This window comes from Onychostoma macrolepis, chromosome 12, assembly GCF_012432095.1.
Source record: "Onychostoma macrolepis isolate SWU-2019 chromosome 12, ASM1243209v1, whole genome shotgun sequence".
NCBI classification, from domain to species: domain Eukaryota; kingdom Metazoa; phylum Chordata; class Actinopteri; order Cypriniformes; family Cyprinidae; genus Onychostoma; species Onychostoma macrolepis.
Genome location: NC_081166.1, coordinates 3,070,533 through 3,088,649, shown reverse-complemented (window position 1 = coordinate 3,088,649; position 18,117 = coordinate 3,070,533). Strand labels below are relative to the sequence as shown.

The 18,117-nt window shown below is 36.7% G+C and overlaps 1 protein-coding gene across 1 annotated transcript in view; it reads left to right on the top strand.

The window, feature by feature from the left end:
- The window catches only part of LOC131550814 (disintegrin and metalloproteinase domain-containing protein 12), a 112,008-nt gene that overhangs the window by 89,892 nt on the left and 3,999 nt on the right, over nucleotides 1-18,117 (top strand). The window contains exons 12-21 of the mRNA XM_058793233.1: nucleotides 3,614-3,791; nucleotides 4,547-4,636; nucleotides 5,222-5,417; nucleotides 5,521-5,629; nucleotides 7,266-7,464; nucleotides 8,751-8,828; nucleotides 10,733-10,841; nucleotides 10,943-11,078; nucleotides 12,368-12,512; nucleotides 14,721-14,972. Coding sequence (XP_058649216.1) covers nucleotides 3,614-3,791; nucleotides 4,547-4,636; nucleotides 5,222-5,417; nucleotides 5,521-5,629; nucleotides 7,266-7,464; nucleotides 8,751-8,828; nucleotides 10,733-10,841; nucleotides 10,943-11,078; nucleotides 12,368-12,512; nucleotides 14,721-14,972 — 1,492 coding nt within the window. The remainder of the gene's footprint in view (nucleotides 1-3,613; nucleotides 3,792-4,546; nucleotides 4,637-5,221; nucleotides 5,418-5,520; nucleotides 5,630-7,265; nucleotides 7,465-8,750; nucleotides 8,829-10,732; nucleotides 10,842-10,942; nucleotides 11,079-12,367; nucleotides 12,513-14,720; nucleotides 14,973-18,117) is intronic.

The following is an 18,117-nucleotide window of genomic DNA, read 5'->3' as shown; positions in this document are numbered from 1 at the left end:
ACACACACACATAAGTAATAATTAGCAAAAATAAATGTCTTATAAACTTTGAAAAGAAAAAATGTTTATGAAGAGCTATTTATCTTAAGTTACAAGATTCTTATTCATATTCGGACATTGTTATTGAATGGAAAACAGAAGTGTGAAAATTTGCATCTTAGGTCTTCAATGTTAAAAACTATGGATTTCAGATATCAAATACTGTATTTCATAGCATTATCGGTGTATCAGTAATGTTGACCTTCTTAGTAATTGGTACAATAAGTTGTATCTAATATTTAGCTAGTACATGACTGTTACAGTACCTGTTAAGGTTATAAATCAAGGATTCCAAAATATGTTGGAAAATGTACACAGAGGGGATCTATATAATGGTAATTTGTATAAACAAATGCAATAACCAAATACGAAGCATTTCATATAGTCATATCCCATCATGTGCTCTCTGAGAGATCTTTGCTGGCTGATGTTGGAAATCCAGACCAGAACCAGGCAACCTGGACGGATTACCGCGGTTCCTATCGCCGCGCGATGTGTTTTACAGCACTGACAGATGTTTCTAACTGCATGACATCTCACAGCAGAGACACGCCACACAGTTCACAATCACATCAGAGCCAATCAAAGCTGTCTGTGCCTAACAATTTCAGTAATTCAAGAGCTATTACCAAATACAAACTCATCACCATCACACAGGACCTGAGTAATCTTCAACCTCGAGAAGAAAATCAAGTTACAACAGGCGTGTTATGAGTTTCCGTCTGAAGAACACGCATTCAAGTTTCCAGTCTGTGCTTCATCTTTAGCCAGTTAAGCATGTTGTATGCATTTAAAGAAATAATATTCAACAGCAATGCAGTCTGAAGATGAGCTCTGGCTCTGTTCCTGTTCATGCAGAAGCACTGAGGCGTGCTGGGATTGCAGTCGATATTTTTTTTATTTAAGGAAGTCTCTTGTGCTCCAAAGGATGCATTTATTTGATCAAAATACAGAAAAAAATAACTGTCTTCTAGTGTAATATATTTTAAAAAAGTTCAAAACTGAAATTTCAGTCATCAGTGTCACATGATCCTTCAGAAATTTAATATGCTGATTTGCTGCTCATCAAACATTTATTGTTATTATTAAAGTAGTGCTGCTTAATGTTTTTGTGGAAACTGTGACACATTTCTACTCTATTTTTTTGATGAATAAAAAAACAGTATTTATTTGATTCATAAACAATGTAAAAAACAAACAACAACAACAAAAACTTTTCTGTGTCTTTTGATCAATTTATTGCACCCATGCTGAATACAAGTATTAATTTTGTAAAAAAAAAGGTCTTATTGGTCCCAAAAATCTTTCTTTCTTTCTTTTTTTATTTCTTTAATTTATTTAGTATTTGTGTGTATACATATTTAGGGTCTGATTATTTTCAATAATGTCCATATATTGTATAAATACACTCATTTTTATTAATTTGCATCACTCGCAGTGCTTCATTGTAATTAATTTCCATTTTTCATGGGTTTGAACTTTATTCAAATTTAAAAGAAAATGAATCTTTATAGTAATATTTGGCATAGCATGCAGTGCAAACAGTTAAATATTCTTCGATTAAGTAATTTTGGATAACAAAGGGGCTGTAAGAACTTCTTTGAGCATCTGTGTGTTTAATACTCAACCTCCAGATCAACAGCATGTGTTGTAACGCGACCAATCATACTGATTTAATTAATCAGGATGTTTAGTTATGTGGCGTTCAGTGTGTTAATGAAACCGGCCGACTGCAATGATTCACACCTGCATCGAGTCCTGCAATCACCATCCCTAAATCCTCCTAAAATTCCTCCCTGATCACAGATGGTCTTCACCATCATGAGCTCATCAGCCAGTCTCATAATATGCACCATATGCTTCTCTCTGGGAGCTCGATCGCGTCGCTGTCAGTCACAAACGAGGGCTGTAATTTCTCTGGCTGTTGGGTTGTTTGTAAACTCGGGATTTCGTCATGTAGACGCTGCGGCGAAACATTTTGTTACGCTCCACAGGGGAGCAGTGATATTCAGAGTGGATTTGTGGACCACTTTTACTGTGTGAGTGTGTGTGTTTGTGTGTGTAATTGCAGTGAAATCATGTCCACCATGCATGGACGTGTTTCTGTGACTTGTGGGAAAATTAAGAACTAAAGTTTTACAATTTCTGAAGAAAATAAGATGTCTGTGCATTCAAAACTCACCTCCACAATGCTAGGGTGTTGTGGGTCGTTGCCAAGGTCTTGGTTGATGGTTGCTATGTGATTTTTAGAATGTTTGTGGGTGGTTGCTTTGGCATTCTGAGTGGTTTAGGGTTGCTATGTTGTGAGTCGTTACTAGGGAGGTGCTATATGATTGTTATTGCATTCTGGGTTGTTTTTAATGGTTCTATATTGCCTGAGCATTGTGGGTGGTTGCTATGTGAAGATTGGTTACTAGAGAGTTGCTATGGCATTTTAAGTGTTTTTAGAATGTTTGTGGGTGGTTGCTAGGCAGTTGCTATATGGTTGTTATTGCATTCTGGGTTGTTTTTAATGGTTCTATATTGCCTGAGCATTGTGGGTGGTTGCTATGTGGTGAGTGGTTACTAGGGTGTTGCTATGGCATTTTAAGTGTTTTTATAATGTTTGTGGGTGGTTGCTAGGCAGTTGCTATGGCATTCTGAGTGTTTTAACATGTTGCTATGTTGCCTGAGCATTGTGGGTGGTTGCTATGTGGTGATTGGTTAGTGGGGAGTTTCTATGGCGTTTTAAGTGTTTTTTGTGTGGGTGGTTGCTTGGGAGTTGCTAGGGTGTTGTGAGGCCGCTGCTATAGTGTTTGCTGCAGTTGTTTGTGTGTGTGTGCATTGCTATGCGGTTTCTGGGTTGCAATAGTGATATTTATGTAAGCAAACACTACAAATTAACGTAAACCAGTCTATTAGAAAGGTTTGTTGGATAATTCATTCCAAATGAAATCACGGGTAATATGAAGTGCTATCGTGCACACACACACACCGACAGACACACACACACACATTGGTATTTGTGGTTTACGGGGACTCTCCATAGGTGTAATGGTTTTCATACCGTACAAACTGTATGTGCTGTTGCCCTACACCAATCCTACACCTAAACCTACCCTTTACAGGAAACTTTGTGCATTTTTAGATTTAAAAAAAAACACCATTTAGTATGTTTTTTAAGCCTTTTGAATTACGGGGACACAGGCAGTGTCCTCATAAACCACCTTCAAATTGTAATACCGCTGTCATACCCATGTCATTAAACAAATTTGTGTCCCTGTAAACCACAAATACCAACCCACACACACATACACACACACACACACTTCCTGCTGCCTCCCATTTACAATCTGGTGAATCAGTGTGATTTCTTACAGACGCAGGACTCATAAATATCTCTTATCTGTCACTGTTCTCTCCTCTGGGCCTTGTTTAATTGGTCAGTCAGCACTTACAGGATGATGTAATTTCCTTGGCAAGAGTTCCGCTGCCTGATTGGTCCATTTATGTGTGCATATGTTGAATGTCACAAAAGTGAACGATCAGTTTTCTTAAAAATCATCACTGAGGTAATATTTCTGCTTTCTTTCAGGTATCCTTTCCCAACAGTCTTCAGTACGTGCAGTAAGAAGGATCTCGCGGCGAGTTTGGAGAAAGGCGTGGGCATGTGTTTGTTCAACATGCCAGAGGTAAAGGTGCTCTACGGAGGCCAGAAATGTGGAAACGGATACGTGGAGGAGGGAGAGCAGTGTGATTGCGGAGATCTGGAGGTACGTCGGAGCTCATGTGTGTATGTTTTGTTTTCGAAAACATATTTTATCCAGACATTTACATGTTACCCTTAAGCGCCGCATATGTGCCACGATTTTTCACACTCTCCAGTGAGTCGTGCATCATTAGCAGTCACTCCTCCAAATCTGAAATAAACAGTGTTTTCTGTGACCACGCTGTGAGAAGAAGCACGAGAATGAGATGCATCTGTCACGCTGGACCAGGAGATCTTGCGAGGGCCGCAGGGAAAAGCTTTTGTTTGTGTCTGAGCACTTCAGGTGTTTCCTGAGGGTTTAAATCTGTTCATTGATGTCTTTACTGAAATGTTGCTGGCAGTGCAGAATGCATAGCAAAAAGGTACAATGTTTGTGTCTATGCCTCCGTCAACAATGCTCATGTTCAATTTATGAATTTCCACAGAGCCAGCAGTCAGAGAAAAGCATCTGGGAAATTATTTAGACACAATTCTTACACATATGCAAATGTACTTGAGTCACATCTAAATTAGAAAAAAATACTTAAAAAATTAAAAAATACTCTTCTGCTCACCAAGGCTGCATTTTATTTGATCAGAAATGCAGTAAAAAATGTGAAATATTATTTCCATTTAAAATGATTGTTTTCCATTTTAATAAATCCTAAAATGCAATTTATTAATTTTCAGCATCATTACTCCAGTCTTCAGTGTCACATGACGCTTCAGAAATCATTCTAATATGCTGATTTTCTGCTACATGAATCTGTGTCTTTGTAGGAGTGTCTGAATCCCTGCTGTAATGCCAGTACATGCACACTGAAGGAGGAAGCCGTATGTGCGCATGGACAGTGTTGTGAAGACTGTCAGGTAACTTTCATCGTTCATCATCATAATTCACTTTATTTGTTGCTGTCTTTTATATCTTGTTAATTTTATGTACTTTAAATAAAATTGTGCAGCAAAATAAATGTATTTTATGCATTTAATTATGCATTTATTTATCCACTTTATACATTTATTTAACTTAAGGATGACATTTATTTAGAAATATTTATTAAATGTTAAATTATTTTGCAATAATATGTGTTACTTAATATAATGTCAAATATTATAAAATATTAAATAAAATATTACCATATTGTATTCATATGAAATATTTACTTAATTTGATATTTTCTTAAATTCTGATCTCCTTGTACTTTATTTGTCAGTGCATCTTTTTCACATTTATATGTTTTTGTTTTCAAAAATAATAATGTAAACAAAAGTAGGCTATTAAACCACCTAAATAAGTAAGTCAAAGTGCATATTATTCTAAAACAATCAAATTTTTTATTCTTTAGAATAACATGCACTGATGAATCAATTCCAATAAAACCAGGAACATTAATAAATTAAGATTAAAGTAAACTGTTATTTTGTATTGGCTGAAGTCATGTTTTTGCTGTGTAGTTGAAGCCTGCAGGGACTCCGTGCCGTGAGTCCAGTAACTCCTGTGATCTGCCGGAGTTTTGCACAGGCGCCGATCCTCACTGTCCTGCTAATGTCTACCTGCACGACGGACACACCTGTCAGGGTGTGGATGGACACTGTTACAATGGCATCTGCCAGACACACGAGCAGCAGTGCATCACACTGTGGGGACAGGGTGAGTACAGCGCCACCCGCAGGCCTGGAGGAACCGCTGTCTATACTACATCTGTGTGTTAAGGTCATGTTAAGAACATTGTGAGTGTGTGTGTGTTTAACAGGTGCAAAACCAGCTCCAGGAATCTGTTTCAAAAGAGTCAACTCGGCGGGAGATCCATATGGAAACTGTGGAAAAGATGCAAAGGGATCATTTGCCAAATGTGAAGCACGGTACGAGAAATGTTTGATGCAGCATTGCATCAATAGCAAACACAATTATATAGAAATAAATGTTTTTTTGTTGTTTTATTTGTACTTACCTCACACAAACAAATGATGTGATGATTAAATGTTCTGTAGATTTGTTGAGTCTTTAGTAACAGAACGTAACTTTCAAAAATAAACGTATATAAAACATTTTATAAAATAAATTCACTGAAATATTCACTGGCGTGAAAAGTGTGACAACTATCCCCGGTCTTTCATATAGTGGAGTGTGGTGGTGGCATCATCAGGTGCATAAGGGAGTGTTTTTATATTCCAGCAGATGATTGTTGATTTGCTGCAAAATAAATAGTTTATTACAGATTTTTGGAAGAATGTTACTTTTAGCGAGTGCACTTCAGGACGACAGAAAATCAGAAGTGCCTTCAAAACTTCTGAGGTCTTCTGAGGAGTGTTTATTTAGGTCTTCGAGTGTTTTTCTTTTAAAATTACATTTTAGATTTAAATTAAATTTTAAATGAATTTCTCTCATCAGTTTCTGATGAGTTTCCCATCCTGTTCTTTATTAACTGACTGTCACACACACACACACACACACAGAGAGAGAGAGAGACGAATCTGCTGAGAAATCAGACAGCCAGACAAATAACAATACGAATCTTTAAAAGAAAGAGAACAGAAGCCTATTGAAAATGTCAGAGTAATTTGCATATGCAGGTAACACGTGTCATATATTTAGTTTTAATTGAGCTCAGATTTGCTGCTTTATTAAGTGCTTCACGGATCATATCCTTGATGTAGTAATTACTTTAATGACTGAAGTGGCCAGACGGAGAGAGAAACGGTTTCGGCCGCTAATGACTCTTTATTTTGGCCAAAGGGACTCAAGCCACGTTCTGTCTGTCTGTCTGTCTGTCTGTCTCTTTCTTTCTTTTTTGGACGGGACCGCGTGAGAAACTGCCCAGTGAATGCAGTAATTGGTCTTTGGTGGAGAGGATGCCTCATTATTTCTCTGTGTTTTGGCTGCATTGGAATCAAAGATGTATGTCCCATTACCACGATCCTCAGCAGAGGAAACACACTTCAGCTCTGTGAAAACACTGCAGATGTGTCAGTCTGGGAAACTCTCTGATTCATAACATGGGATCTGTTAGCGCCTGGAAACATTGAGCAAAATTTTAGATAAGTTCACAACCCCAAAATAGGTTACAGGTCTGTTTGGACAGCAGGGAAAAAAACAAGGCTAAATGTAAAAAATGCAAAACATATATATATATATATATATATGTAGTATAAGATAAATTTATATTACAAATAAACAAACAATATATATATTTGTTTATCTGTAAAATACGTTTATTATTTTCTAAATCAATAAAAAAATAAAAGCAAGGCTAAATATAAAAAATAAATACTATACAAATTAAAATAAAATACAAAAATGTTAAACACATATATTAACAAATATATTTGTTTATTTGTAAGATATATTTAAATTATTTTTATTATATAATTATTATTTTGATCTTAAGATAACCTAAAAAAATAAAAACCAAAACAATAAATTTAAAAATATTATTATGCTTATATTATCTTGTAAATAATAATTTAAAAAAAATAGTTTGCTCCTGTTGTTTTCCAGAGATGCTAAATGTGGGAAGATCCAGTGTCAGGGTGGAGCCAATCGGCCGGTGATTGGCACCAATGCCGTCTCCATTGAAACCAACATCCCGCTCCAAGAAGGAGGACGCATCCTCTGCCGCGGGACTCATGTGTACCTGGGAGACGACATGCCGGATCCGGGCCTCGTGCTCACCGGCACCAAGTGTGGAGAAAACATGGTAAAGAGAGTAAATAATGAGAAGATTACCGCTGCTTTTTTAATGAAACTCACGCTTGTTCAGATTACGTTCATGTAGATCCACAACATCAGGGCTGCAGAATGGGTTAAATTGTGTTGCTATGTGGTTTCTAGGGTATTCTGAATGAAACTAGAGCTTATGTGTGGATTATATTTAACTGATGCTTTTTTTGTTAACTATATAGTCACTTAAGTCTTCATTTGGGATGTTCTCAAAGGTAAAAATGATTCATAAATAAAGTAAATTATTATTTTAATGGATAGCTTTAGGTTTGTTTGTCTTTTCAAATATTATGAATATTATATATATGTGCTCTGTAGAATTGATTTTCAGGAGCATTTTTACTTTTTCATGCATTTTAAATAAATAAATAACATTTACTACATATATACACTTATAAGCATTTTTTTAGCTCAAAGACTGGCATATTATTTACTAACTACATTGTAAAAAAAAAAAAAATTTGAGCCAACTTAAAATTTTAAGGCAACCAGCTTCAGCAGATTTTTGAGTTTTCTCAACTTGTCGTTTTAAGTTTATACAACCAAAATTTGAGAATCTCCCACAAAAATAAGTTGAGCAAACTCAAAAATCAGCTGAAGCTGGTAAAAAACATTTTTTTTAAGTTCGCTCAACCTTTTCTTTTTTTTTTTTTTTTGCAGTGTACATGTATTCTAGTTAAATGTGCTGAAATTGTGCCAAACATCACATTTCTATGTAAATTAGGCTCATTATAGGTTTACTAAACTCATATTTATATGTAAACCTCAGCATTATTTTCCCGATATGCCTAGAATAGTGTATTATGAAACATGTCAAAGTTTGCACTGTTGGCATTTTGCCTCAATCCATAGTTTATTTCTGACCCTGATCTGATATCATTATAATTCATTTATATATCAAAATCAATAGAAGTCGTTGGCGCCATGCAAAAGTAAAATGCAATAACTGCATGTTTGAGTCGTGAATGAAATCAGGCTTCAGGAAATGAATGAAATCAAGGAAAGAATGGCCTCATTGGTCACATCCTGACATAATTGGAAATAACCCTGACATCATAGTATTAATAAAATGAAGTTATAAAGCAGTAAATGTGTGTGACACATGCACAGTATGAGACACTTTTCCACCCCGTTTGGATGGATCATGTCAGTATGTTTGGGTGGAGTTGAGCTGTCAATCATCACTGACTGACAGAACTAAATGAACTCTGCCTGTCTGTCTGTGTCTTATGTGTGTGTGTGTGTGTGTGTGTGTGTCTGTAGATGTGTATAAACAGACAGTGTCAGAACATCAGCGTGCTCGGGGTTCACGACTGTTCGGCCAAGTGCAGCGGACACGGGGTGAGTATATATCTGACTGACAGGATTTCACGTTGGCTTTAAGCAGCCCAGAAATCAATCTGATCATGTAATGGGACAGTTTCATCTCCATAGACCTACATACAGTATCCACTCCAGAAGCCCATACAGTGTAGAAATGTTCTTGATAAGATGAGGAATCTGAATCTAATGTGACACTCATGTCAGGATTACCATAATTACACGATGACAGCTCGTCTTCATGTCCTCAGTCTCATGAATTATTCATTTCTATGGCTACGCTCATAACGCCAAACTGGGCTTAGTGTGATTTCTTTTAATAATGATAGCAAAGTGCATGACTACATGATTAATTCAAGTCAAATTCTTATGTAGAGCGCACATTGTTTTAAAGCAGTTTTAAACAGAAAATCTTGATGTTAATTTTACAATATTGTAACTGCTTCAATATGTTGGATACTGAATAATTTCCTATATTTGTTTTCATTTGTAAAATAAAAGTATTTTATTTCCATTTAGCAATTAAATTGAGAGTTTACTAAGAAAACTGTTTAAGAAAACATGCCCAGGTCATAATTTATCCCAAAATATAAAGAAAAATAATTTTAAATATAAAAATATTGGGATGAAATATGACCTGTATCTGTTTTTTTTTTTTTTTAGATTCACCTCACTATTAAATCCTCAATTTAATTGCTAAATGGAAATTTGATGATAATTAGGAACATTTTGGCTCCCAGTTCTCATTAACACTAATTAATCATGATTTTAAGCAGTGTTTTGTCATGTTTTCCTGTAAAGCCCATCTAAATATCTTTTAAACAAGATTGATTTAGCAAAACTGCATAAAACGGGACTTGTTTTTAGACGTTCTGATATTTTGGTTGTTTCCACATGAATCAAAGTCAGAGCTTTAATGAAAATTTGAGTTTCCAGCTCATAATTATGTGTTTGACTATGATGTGAATATGATTTTTACAAGTTAGAAATGCCAAATTATAGTAATTCCTTTTTGTTGTTGTTGTTGTTGTTGTAAATATTGAATGAATGCAAATACTCAGACAGAGAATAGAAAATGTTTTGTTTATTCACAATATGATTTCAAGAAATGTTTTTTGTTATGCTGAACATAATTAAAGTAATTCTGATTTGACTTGCACGCAACTAAAAGCCACTGAGGACCTTGATTTCAAGTCATTCTCTCTCATATTGTAATGTAAGACTCACACGTATTTAATGCAAATAATTCAAAATGCAAATGCAATCCAGGCTGATCTGAAATATAAGTTTGATTAATTCATGCCGGCAGGTGTCAAAGTTGATGGGTTGAAAAGCCATCCATGACTGGTTGGAACGCTTCTTTTCCACATGGTTTCTGCTGATAGTTTTACATATTTACATTGTCTGTAAGAATTCTCACTCTTTAAAATCTTCATTTAATTAAGCAAAGCATGTATAGATTACAGTAAAAATGAGTCCAGATGAGGTCTGTGTAAATACAGAGGGGTGAAACCTGACAGAGCAAATGTGTTTTAGCTCCAGCATTATGAAGGACATCCATGAATGCAGTCTTCCTGAAGAACAGGTGGGATTGGTTACAGGTTTGTGCAGATAGTGAGAAACATATAGTGGAAGACCATGAATGAGATCATGAATCTCCAGATTAGATCAAGATGTTCCTCTGAGTCCAACATCTGCGGCTCATCAGCGCCAAGAGAGAAGAACCAGAAACAAATGCTGCCAAATGGAGGAAAGAGGAAGTGTTTGAGTGTTTTGGTAGATGTTGAGGAGGTGCACTTACAGACTTACAGGACATGACGACTGCTCAACACACACACACACATAAATCATAAACACATGATACTGACAGTTGGATACGGTATAAATGGCTGATGTGTGTGTGTGTGTGTGTCTCTCACATGCAGGTTTGTAATAATAATAAGAATTGTCACTGTGAGTCTCTCTGGGCTCCTCCGTTCTGTGATAAAGCTGGGTTTGGAGGCAGTATGGACAGCGGCCCGATGAGACCAACAGGTATTAAACATGTATCTGTGATTATTATACTGCTCTTCAACACTTCAACAGCATCTACTCAATTCACCAATGTGTGTGTGTGTGTGTTTCTGTACATGCAGACAGCAGCAGTGTGACGGTGGGCATCCTGGTGGCGTTTCTGTGTCTGCTGTGTGTTGGAATAATTGCGTGCATTAAGAGGAAAACTCTGCTCAGTCTGTTCTTCAGCAATAAGAAGAACACGATTGAAAAACTGAGGTACTAAACCTGCACAACTCAAATAGATAATCAGTTTGAAGGTGCATGAGGCCATGCTGTACAGTACAGTATGTACACCACACAAAGTCATAATTTGTTTTTTCATGACCATTTTGCTCTATATCTGACCCTTAGAATTAAAAAGACTACTTTTTTTTGCTACAGTATTATTGAGAATTCTATATGTAAATGAGTTGTGTTGTGACTGGCTGACCTCTGTGTGTTGCCATAGTTCATATTGTTTATCAGGGCGTGGCAAGTTCAGAAATTTTGAATGTGTTGATATGTGGGTTTATTTGCACATTGCGATGCCATGACCGTGAAGTCTGGGAAGAGCTTAACTTTGGTAATGTTACATTAGATGTATTTTATTTCCATTTAGCAATTAAATTGACAGCTTGTTAGGGACATTTTTTTCATACCGAATATCTAAAGAAAAAAAAAACAAAGAAAATTTAACCTATTTTAAGACCATTAATATTTTTGGCATCGTGTCAATGATACGCTTGATTATAATTAAGCATGTTTAACCCCCTAATTCTCATTATGCTGCAAATAATGTTTTTAATCAGTGTGTTTGTCTTGTTTTCCAGTAAAGAACATCTAAATGTCCTTAAAATTAGATCAATTTACTTGAGAAGCAAAACTGTATTAAAGAAAGTTTGTTATCAGAGAATATATATCTTATTTTTCTTTTTTAATATATTAATAATAACAATAATATATTTATTATAATATAAATATATATTTATACATCTGTATTTTTTATTAAGACTTTAAAGATTGTGGAGAATGTTTACATGATTATTCTTTCTAAATAAGAATAAATGATAACTGGTAGTTTCATAAATTGAAATAATTACTTTACCCAAGCTAACAAAAATATGTTCTAAGAACATTTTGCTAACATTTCCATTATGTTATGTAAACATTTCATGTTTTAAAAGCCTTTTTTCTTGTTTATGTGACTGCTAAGGGAACATTCCATTTTATATTTTTGCAAAAATTATGGGAATGTTACTTTTGAATGTTCTTTGAACATTCTAGAACATAAAAAGTTCAATGAATGTCCATCTACAAGGTTTCAGAACTTTATAAAGCATTTTGAAAACATTATTAAAGACCAGATAAAGTAAATGGAAAATGTTATTGTGAATGTTTGTTCATAACTTTGAAAGAACCTTGCTAGAATGTGAAGTTCTGAGGAGGTTCCTTTTTAGATGGGATGTTGGTAAAAATGCATTATTGCGATATCCTACATTGTGTTCTGTATTTGTGCTTTGCTGCAGGTCTGTGGGACCCAACAGACTGAACAGTCCAGTGCACACACTCTCATCCGCTCACACACACATTGGGACTCAAACACACTCCACGTACAGAACTTCTCCTCAACGTCAGACATCAGCTTTACCACAAAGTGCCAGCATATATAAGGTGTGTGAATCCCTCATTTACATATTGCATGCATATGCACACACACATGCACTGAGAGAGACACAAGCATATGCATATTTCATATTTGTGCATAAACTTGCATGCATATGTGTGTCGCTTCACTATTTTATTTCTGTTCTGAGTGACAGTTGCCGTCCATCTCTCACTCCAGAGGTTTGTTTAATAAAAAGCACAGGAAAAATAAAGTGAGCGTTCCGCGTTTGAAACCTGCTCTTTAGCTGTCAGACCACACGAGCTCTCACAAATTGTTGGAAAATCAGTAGAGACGCCTGTCAGCCAGATGGATCGTGGATGCATTTGTGATCTTAGGGCTGTTGTTGAGTAAAGCAGTTCAGACCTGTGATTAGAGGATGTGCAAAGTACCATGACTGACCCCTGTGGTGATAGCCTGTGCTGTGAGAGAGACTGCTCAATTTTTTAATGTCTCTTGTGTTCACCAAGGCTGCATTTATGTGATCAGAAAAACATAAAAAACTTTAAAATAGCCGTTTTCTATGTGAATATGTTCAAATGTAATTTATTCCTGTGATGCAAAGCTGAATTTTCAGCATCATTACTCCAGTCTTCAGTATCACATGATCCTTCAGAAATCATTCTAATATGCTGCTTTGCTGCTCAAGAAATAGTTTCTTGAATATGAACAGCTTCGTATTTTTATCGAAACAGTGATGTATTTTGTTTTCAGGATACTTTGATGAATAAAAGTAAAAAAAAAAAAAAAAAAAACTGCATTTATTTGAAATAGATATCTTTTGTAACATAAATCTTTAGTGTCACTTTTGATCAATTTAATGCTTCCTCGCTGCATGGAAGTATAATTTCTTTTAAAAATGTATATATATTTTACTGACCCCAACATTCTGAATCATTTCGTAATTATTTTCTCACCCTCATGTTGTTCCAAACCTGTATGGCTTTCTTTCTTCTGTGGGACACAAAATAAGAAGAAATAAGAAGAAATGTTCAAGCTGCTCTTTAACATATGAAAACAGTGACAAAAATTACAAAAGAAACACCATAAAAATGTTTTCTTATAGATATAGTAAGTACTATATTCTGAAGCTTTTAGAAAGTGTCTGAAATTTAAGTCGTTTTTCAATGATAATCTTACATGTAGCATTCAAATCTTGTTTCCACTTCACTTCATCCTTTTTGTTTCAAAGAAAATACAGGTTTGGAGCAACTTAAAGGTGAGTAAATGTAGTTTTTTAGTGAACTGTTCCTTTAAGAGTGGCTGCAGTATCTGGTCCTCATAATGTGTGACGGTAACAGGATAGAGGATGTAGGTCTGTTTGATGTTAGGCAAGGTGAGGTTATACAGACACACACATACACGGTTTCTGTCTCTCGTCTCTTTTTGTTCTTGTCACATCTGGCTGCAGGTCAAGAGCTCAAAACAGCTCTGATGTGTGAGTGTGTGCTCATATGAGACTCCTTTGTATCATTTAAAAGGATAGCTCAGCCAAAAATGATTAATCATTTACTCAGCTGCATGTTGATCCAAACCTGTATGACTTTCTCTTTTTCTGTGGAACACGAAAGGAAACGTTATGCAGAATGTTCAAGTTGCTCTTTCTCATACTAAATGATGATCTCATGCACCAAAAATGACATTAAACTCAATAAATACACTTTCACGAGTTCACACTTACATATAATAAATAGAATAAAGTTTATGCGTATTTGGCGTGCTGTCCGAGCTCGGAACTTTGGCCCGAACCCTGAGTTCCCGCCTGCAGGTTAGGACAGGAATAGATGTAAGTGCGGAGAAGGGGTGGTTCAAGGAACAGAGGTGAGTCAGCTGTGTATATATACACACACCTTCATTATCTGAACGTGCTCCTCCCGAACTTTGTTAATGAAACATCATAAAAAATAGACCATATGACTTGTGCACTATATTACAAAAAACTAAATGCTAGAAATTACTCAAATAAGTGTGAGTATCTGATTTTTTTTTTAAGTTTAACAGCATCATTCACATTCATTATATGTTAAAGCAGCTTGAACATTCTGCCTAATATCTCATATTGTGTTTCAAACTATTTTTAAGGGATATGAGGGTGAATAAATGACAGAAATGATTAATTTTGAACTCTGCTTTATTGCTTTGTGCATCCTGCATATTACTTGTTTATTGAAATATTAATTGTCAGTCAAACATGATCTTTATCTGTGTCTCTGTAGCCCCAGTCTCCTCTCCAGACGGTGGACTCTGTGGTCCCGTCTCATGGTCTCCGCCGGCTGCCCCCGTGCCCTCCGGTCCACCTCTCTCATCCGCTGCCGCTGGCACTCGGCCTGCCGCTGACACCACCACACACACACTCGTCTCCACCCAGAGCCCCTCCACCAGCACTCACACACACACACACACCCGCTCCGGCAGCAGGAACAGCCGGCCGCGGCCTGGCCTGCCAGAACGTCTGCAAGATCGCCATGGTGAGTGGAAATATGCCAGCACTGCAGGAGTTGCATATATAAAACAAGACTGGGTGTTTTGAGTGGTAGCTTGGGCATTGGTAGGGTGTTCTAGGTGGTTGTTAGATGAAAAATAGGGTGTTTTGGGTGAATGTTAGGGTGCTAGGTATAGTTTCAAGATTGCTATGGGTGATTCTTGGTGATTGCTAGGTGGTTCTGGCTTGTTGTTAGGGTGTTCCTGGTGGTTGCTAGGTCAATGGTTGGGTGTTTTGGGTGGTTTCTAGGTGAATATTTGGGTGTTTTGGGTGGTTGTTAGGTAGTTGCTATTTTGTTATGGGTGGTTCTTGGTGATTGCTAGAGTGTTCTGGCTGGTCGTAAGTGGATGGTAGGGTGTTTTGGGTGGTTGTTAGGGTGTTAGGTAGTTGCAAGTTCATTATGGGTGGTTCTTGGTGATTTCTAGGTGGTTGTGGATGGTTGCTAGATGTTGCTCGGGTGTTCCTGGTGGTTGCTAGGTGGATGGTAGTGCGTTCTAGGTGGTTGCTAGGTGAATGGCAGGGTGTTTTGGGTGGTTATTAGGGTGTTAGGTAGTTGCTAGTTTGTTATGGGTGGTTCTTGGTGATTGCTAGGGTGTTCTGGCTGGTTGCTAGGTGTTGTTAGAGTGTTCTGGGTGGTTGCTAGGAGGATGGCAAGGTGTTTTGGGTGGTTGTTAGGGTGTTAAGTAGTTGAAAGTTTATGGGTGGTTCTTGGGGATTGCTAGGTGGTTGTGGATGGTTGTTAGGGTGTTCTGGCTAGTTGTTTGGTGTTGCTAGGGTGTTCCTGGTAGTTGCTTGGTGGATGGTAGGGTATTTTGGGTGGTTTTTATGATGCTAGAGTGTTCTGTGTGGTTGCAAGGGTATTGTAAGTTGGGTTCTAGCATGTTCTAGGTGATACTGTGTGGTTGCTAGGATATTGATAGGTGTTCTGGGTGGTTACTAAGGTGTTCTGTTTGGTTTCTATGGTGTTGTTAGGTGTTGCAAGGGTGTTCTGGGTGGTACAGGGTCATTGGTTTTTAGGTGGTTGCTAGGGTGTTATGGGTGGTTGTTTGGACGATGTTAGGTGGTTGCTAGGGTGTTGAGGGTGGTTACTAGGGCATTTGTTAGGTGGCTGCTAGTGTGTTCCATATGGTTCTTAGGGTGTTAGATAGTCGCTGGAGTGTTGTGGGTGGTTCTGGGTGATTACTAGGATGTTTTAGGTGGTTCCTTGTTTGTTGTTATGTGGTTGCTAAAGTGTTCTGGGAAGGTATTAGGCATTTTAGGTGTTTGCTAGGGTGTTCTGTATGTTTGTCTCTAGGTTTGTCATGGCCCCTCCTTCAGTGTGTGTTTTTTGAGATTTTCTGACCTGTTTTATCATTCAGCAGGTGAAAATGAGTCTGATACTGAGAAAAATAACACCACACTGATTTTGATACTTACTATTGGGGGTTTGTTCAAATCAATAACTATAATGAGCAATCGTACCACTCATAATGACATCGTGTACACTTCTATACATGTCAGCAGGTACATTGTACTTTACTGATTTCATTTATTTTTATCGTTCTCTCATTCCCTAGCAGTGTTGCAATGGCGAGATAGAGCTCATTTTTAATGCACACTGTAGTATTTTATAATAGTTTTACAGTTTAACGTTGGCGCTCCAGTGGTGTGAACAGGCCTCTTTCATTAGAGCTCTGTGTCGTATTAAATCTCAAGTGTGTTCAGAGGTTCATGCAATCCAAAGAAAATGCAGAGTGAAGCCTCTGGCCAGCCAATAAAAGACTGAGCGAGTCGATCAGAACGGAACGGAAACTCAAGGTTTTGACATGGCTTAAAATAGTCTGCCTCAGACAGATTGACAAACTCGATTTCAAAATGCATTGCTGTGTGCTATAGGTCATTGATCGGCTTATGTTCAATGAAATATGGAAATAAATAATATTTTGACTTCTAAACCCACTTTTTACTCTACTGACACAATATCTTGGAATTATGTTCATTTTGGGGGTTTCCTCACTGTGTATTGATACATGTAATTAATTTGATTAAATAATCAGCATATTATTTAATTATTTAGATTAAGAAATTTACAGTCCTAATAGACCAATTTGGGGTAGAAGTCAGAAAAACATTGGTAACAAGTGGAGGGAAACAGGTCAAATCAATGAAATAATGTATTGTGCCTTTGGATGTCAAAATCGGAATGCAAAAACTTTCAATAGAACACTGTCATCAAAGACGCCATTTGAAGCTAAACACAGACATTTAAACAGACAGACTATGGCTGAAAACTGCTATGATTACCTTACTTTAAAACCATAAATTTGATTTAAGTAATAGTTCTACATAATATTCACATATGTAGTTCACAGGGGACCCCTTCAGTTACAGCATGAAATACTATTTTAACCTATTACTATTAATATTTTACATAACATTTACTTATTTTATCTCACAATTCTGACTTTTTTCTTGCAAATGCAAGTTTTATCTTCTAGTTAGGACTTTATAACTTAATTTAACTCAACAATTGCAAGTTTGTCAATTCTGAGCAAAAAAGGCCAGATAGGCTCCGACCACAAAAAACCTCTTTGATGTTTGCAAACACTGAAATTGGTCTATATAAATGTCTAGAAGTAATGTTCACATTTAACGACATTTAAGCAGTCTCAAACATCTGCTGTCAAAGTAATGAGGTTGTTAATTAACCTCGTGAGGACACTTCAACACGCATTGAATAATAATCTTAATTGCTCTACCATTTATAAAAATCTCACTAAAAGAGGCTGATGACAAAAGACAGAAAATGTGCATTAAATAACAATGGCTAGAATGAAGATGTTTGGCTCAAGTTAATTACCTGAGGTCGTCTGTCTCAGATGAGGTGCATTAACTGCAGTGTCTGTGGACAGTCCTCATGCCTGCCTGTTCTTTGAAGCGTAGCAATTTGTTGATTTGTCCCATAAAAACCTGCCTATGAAAAGAGAGTCTTTGTCTGTTTTATAAGACGACCTGTGGAGAGACGGCTTGCAGGAAGAGGAAGGGAATGGATGGGTGAAGGTGAGCCTTCTCAAGAGAAAACAAATGCACAACACAAAACCTTGCTAAAACACCTAATAACAGCCACGAACCACCGCACTTCAAAACATAGT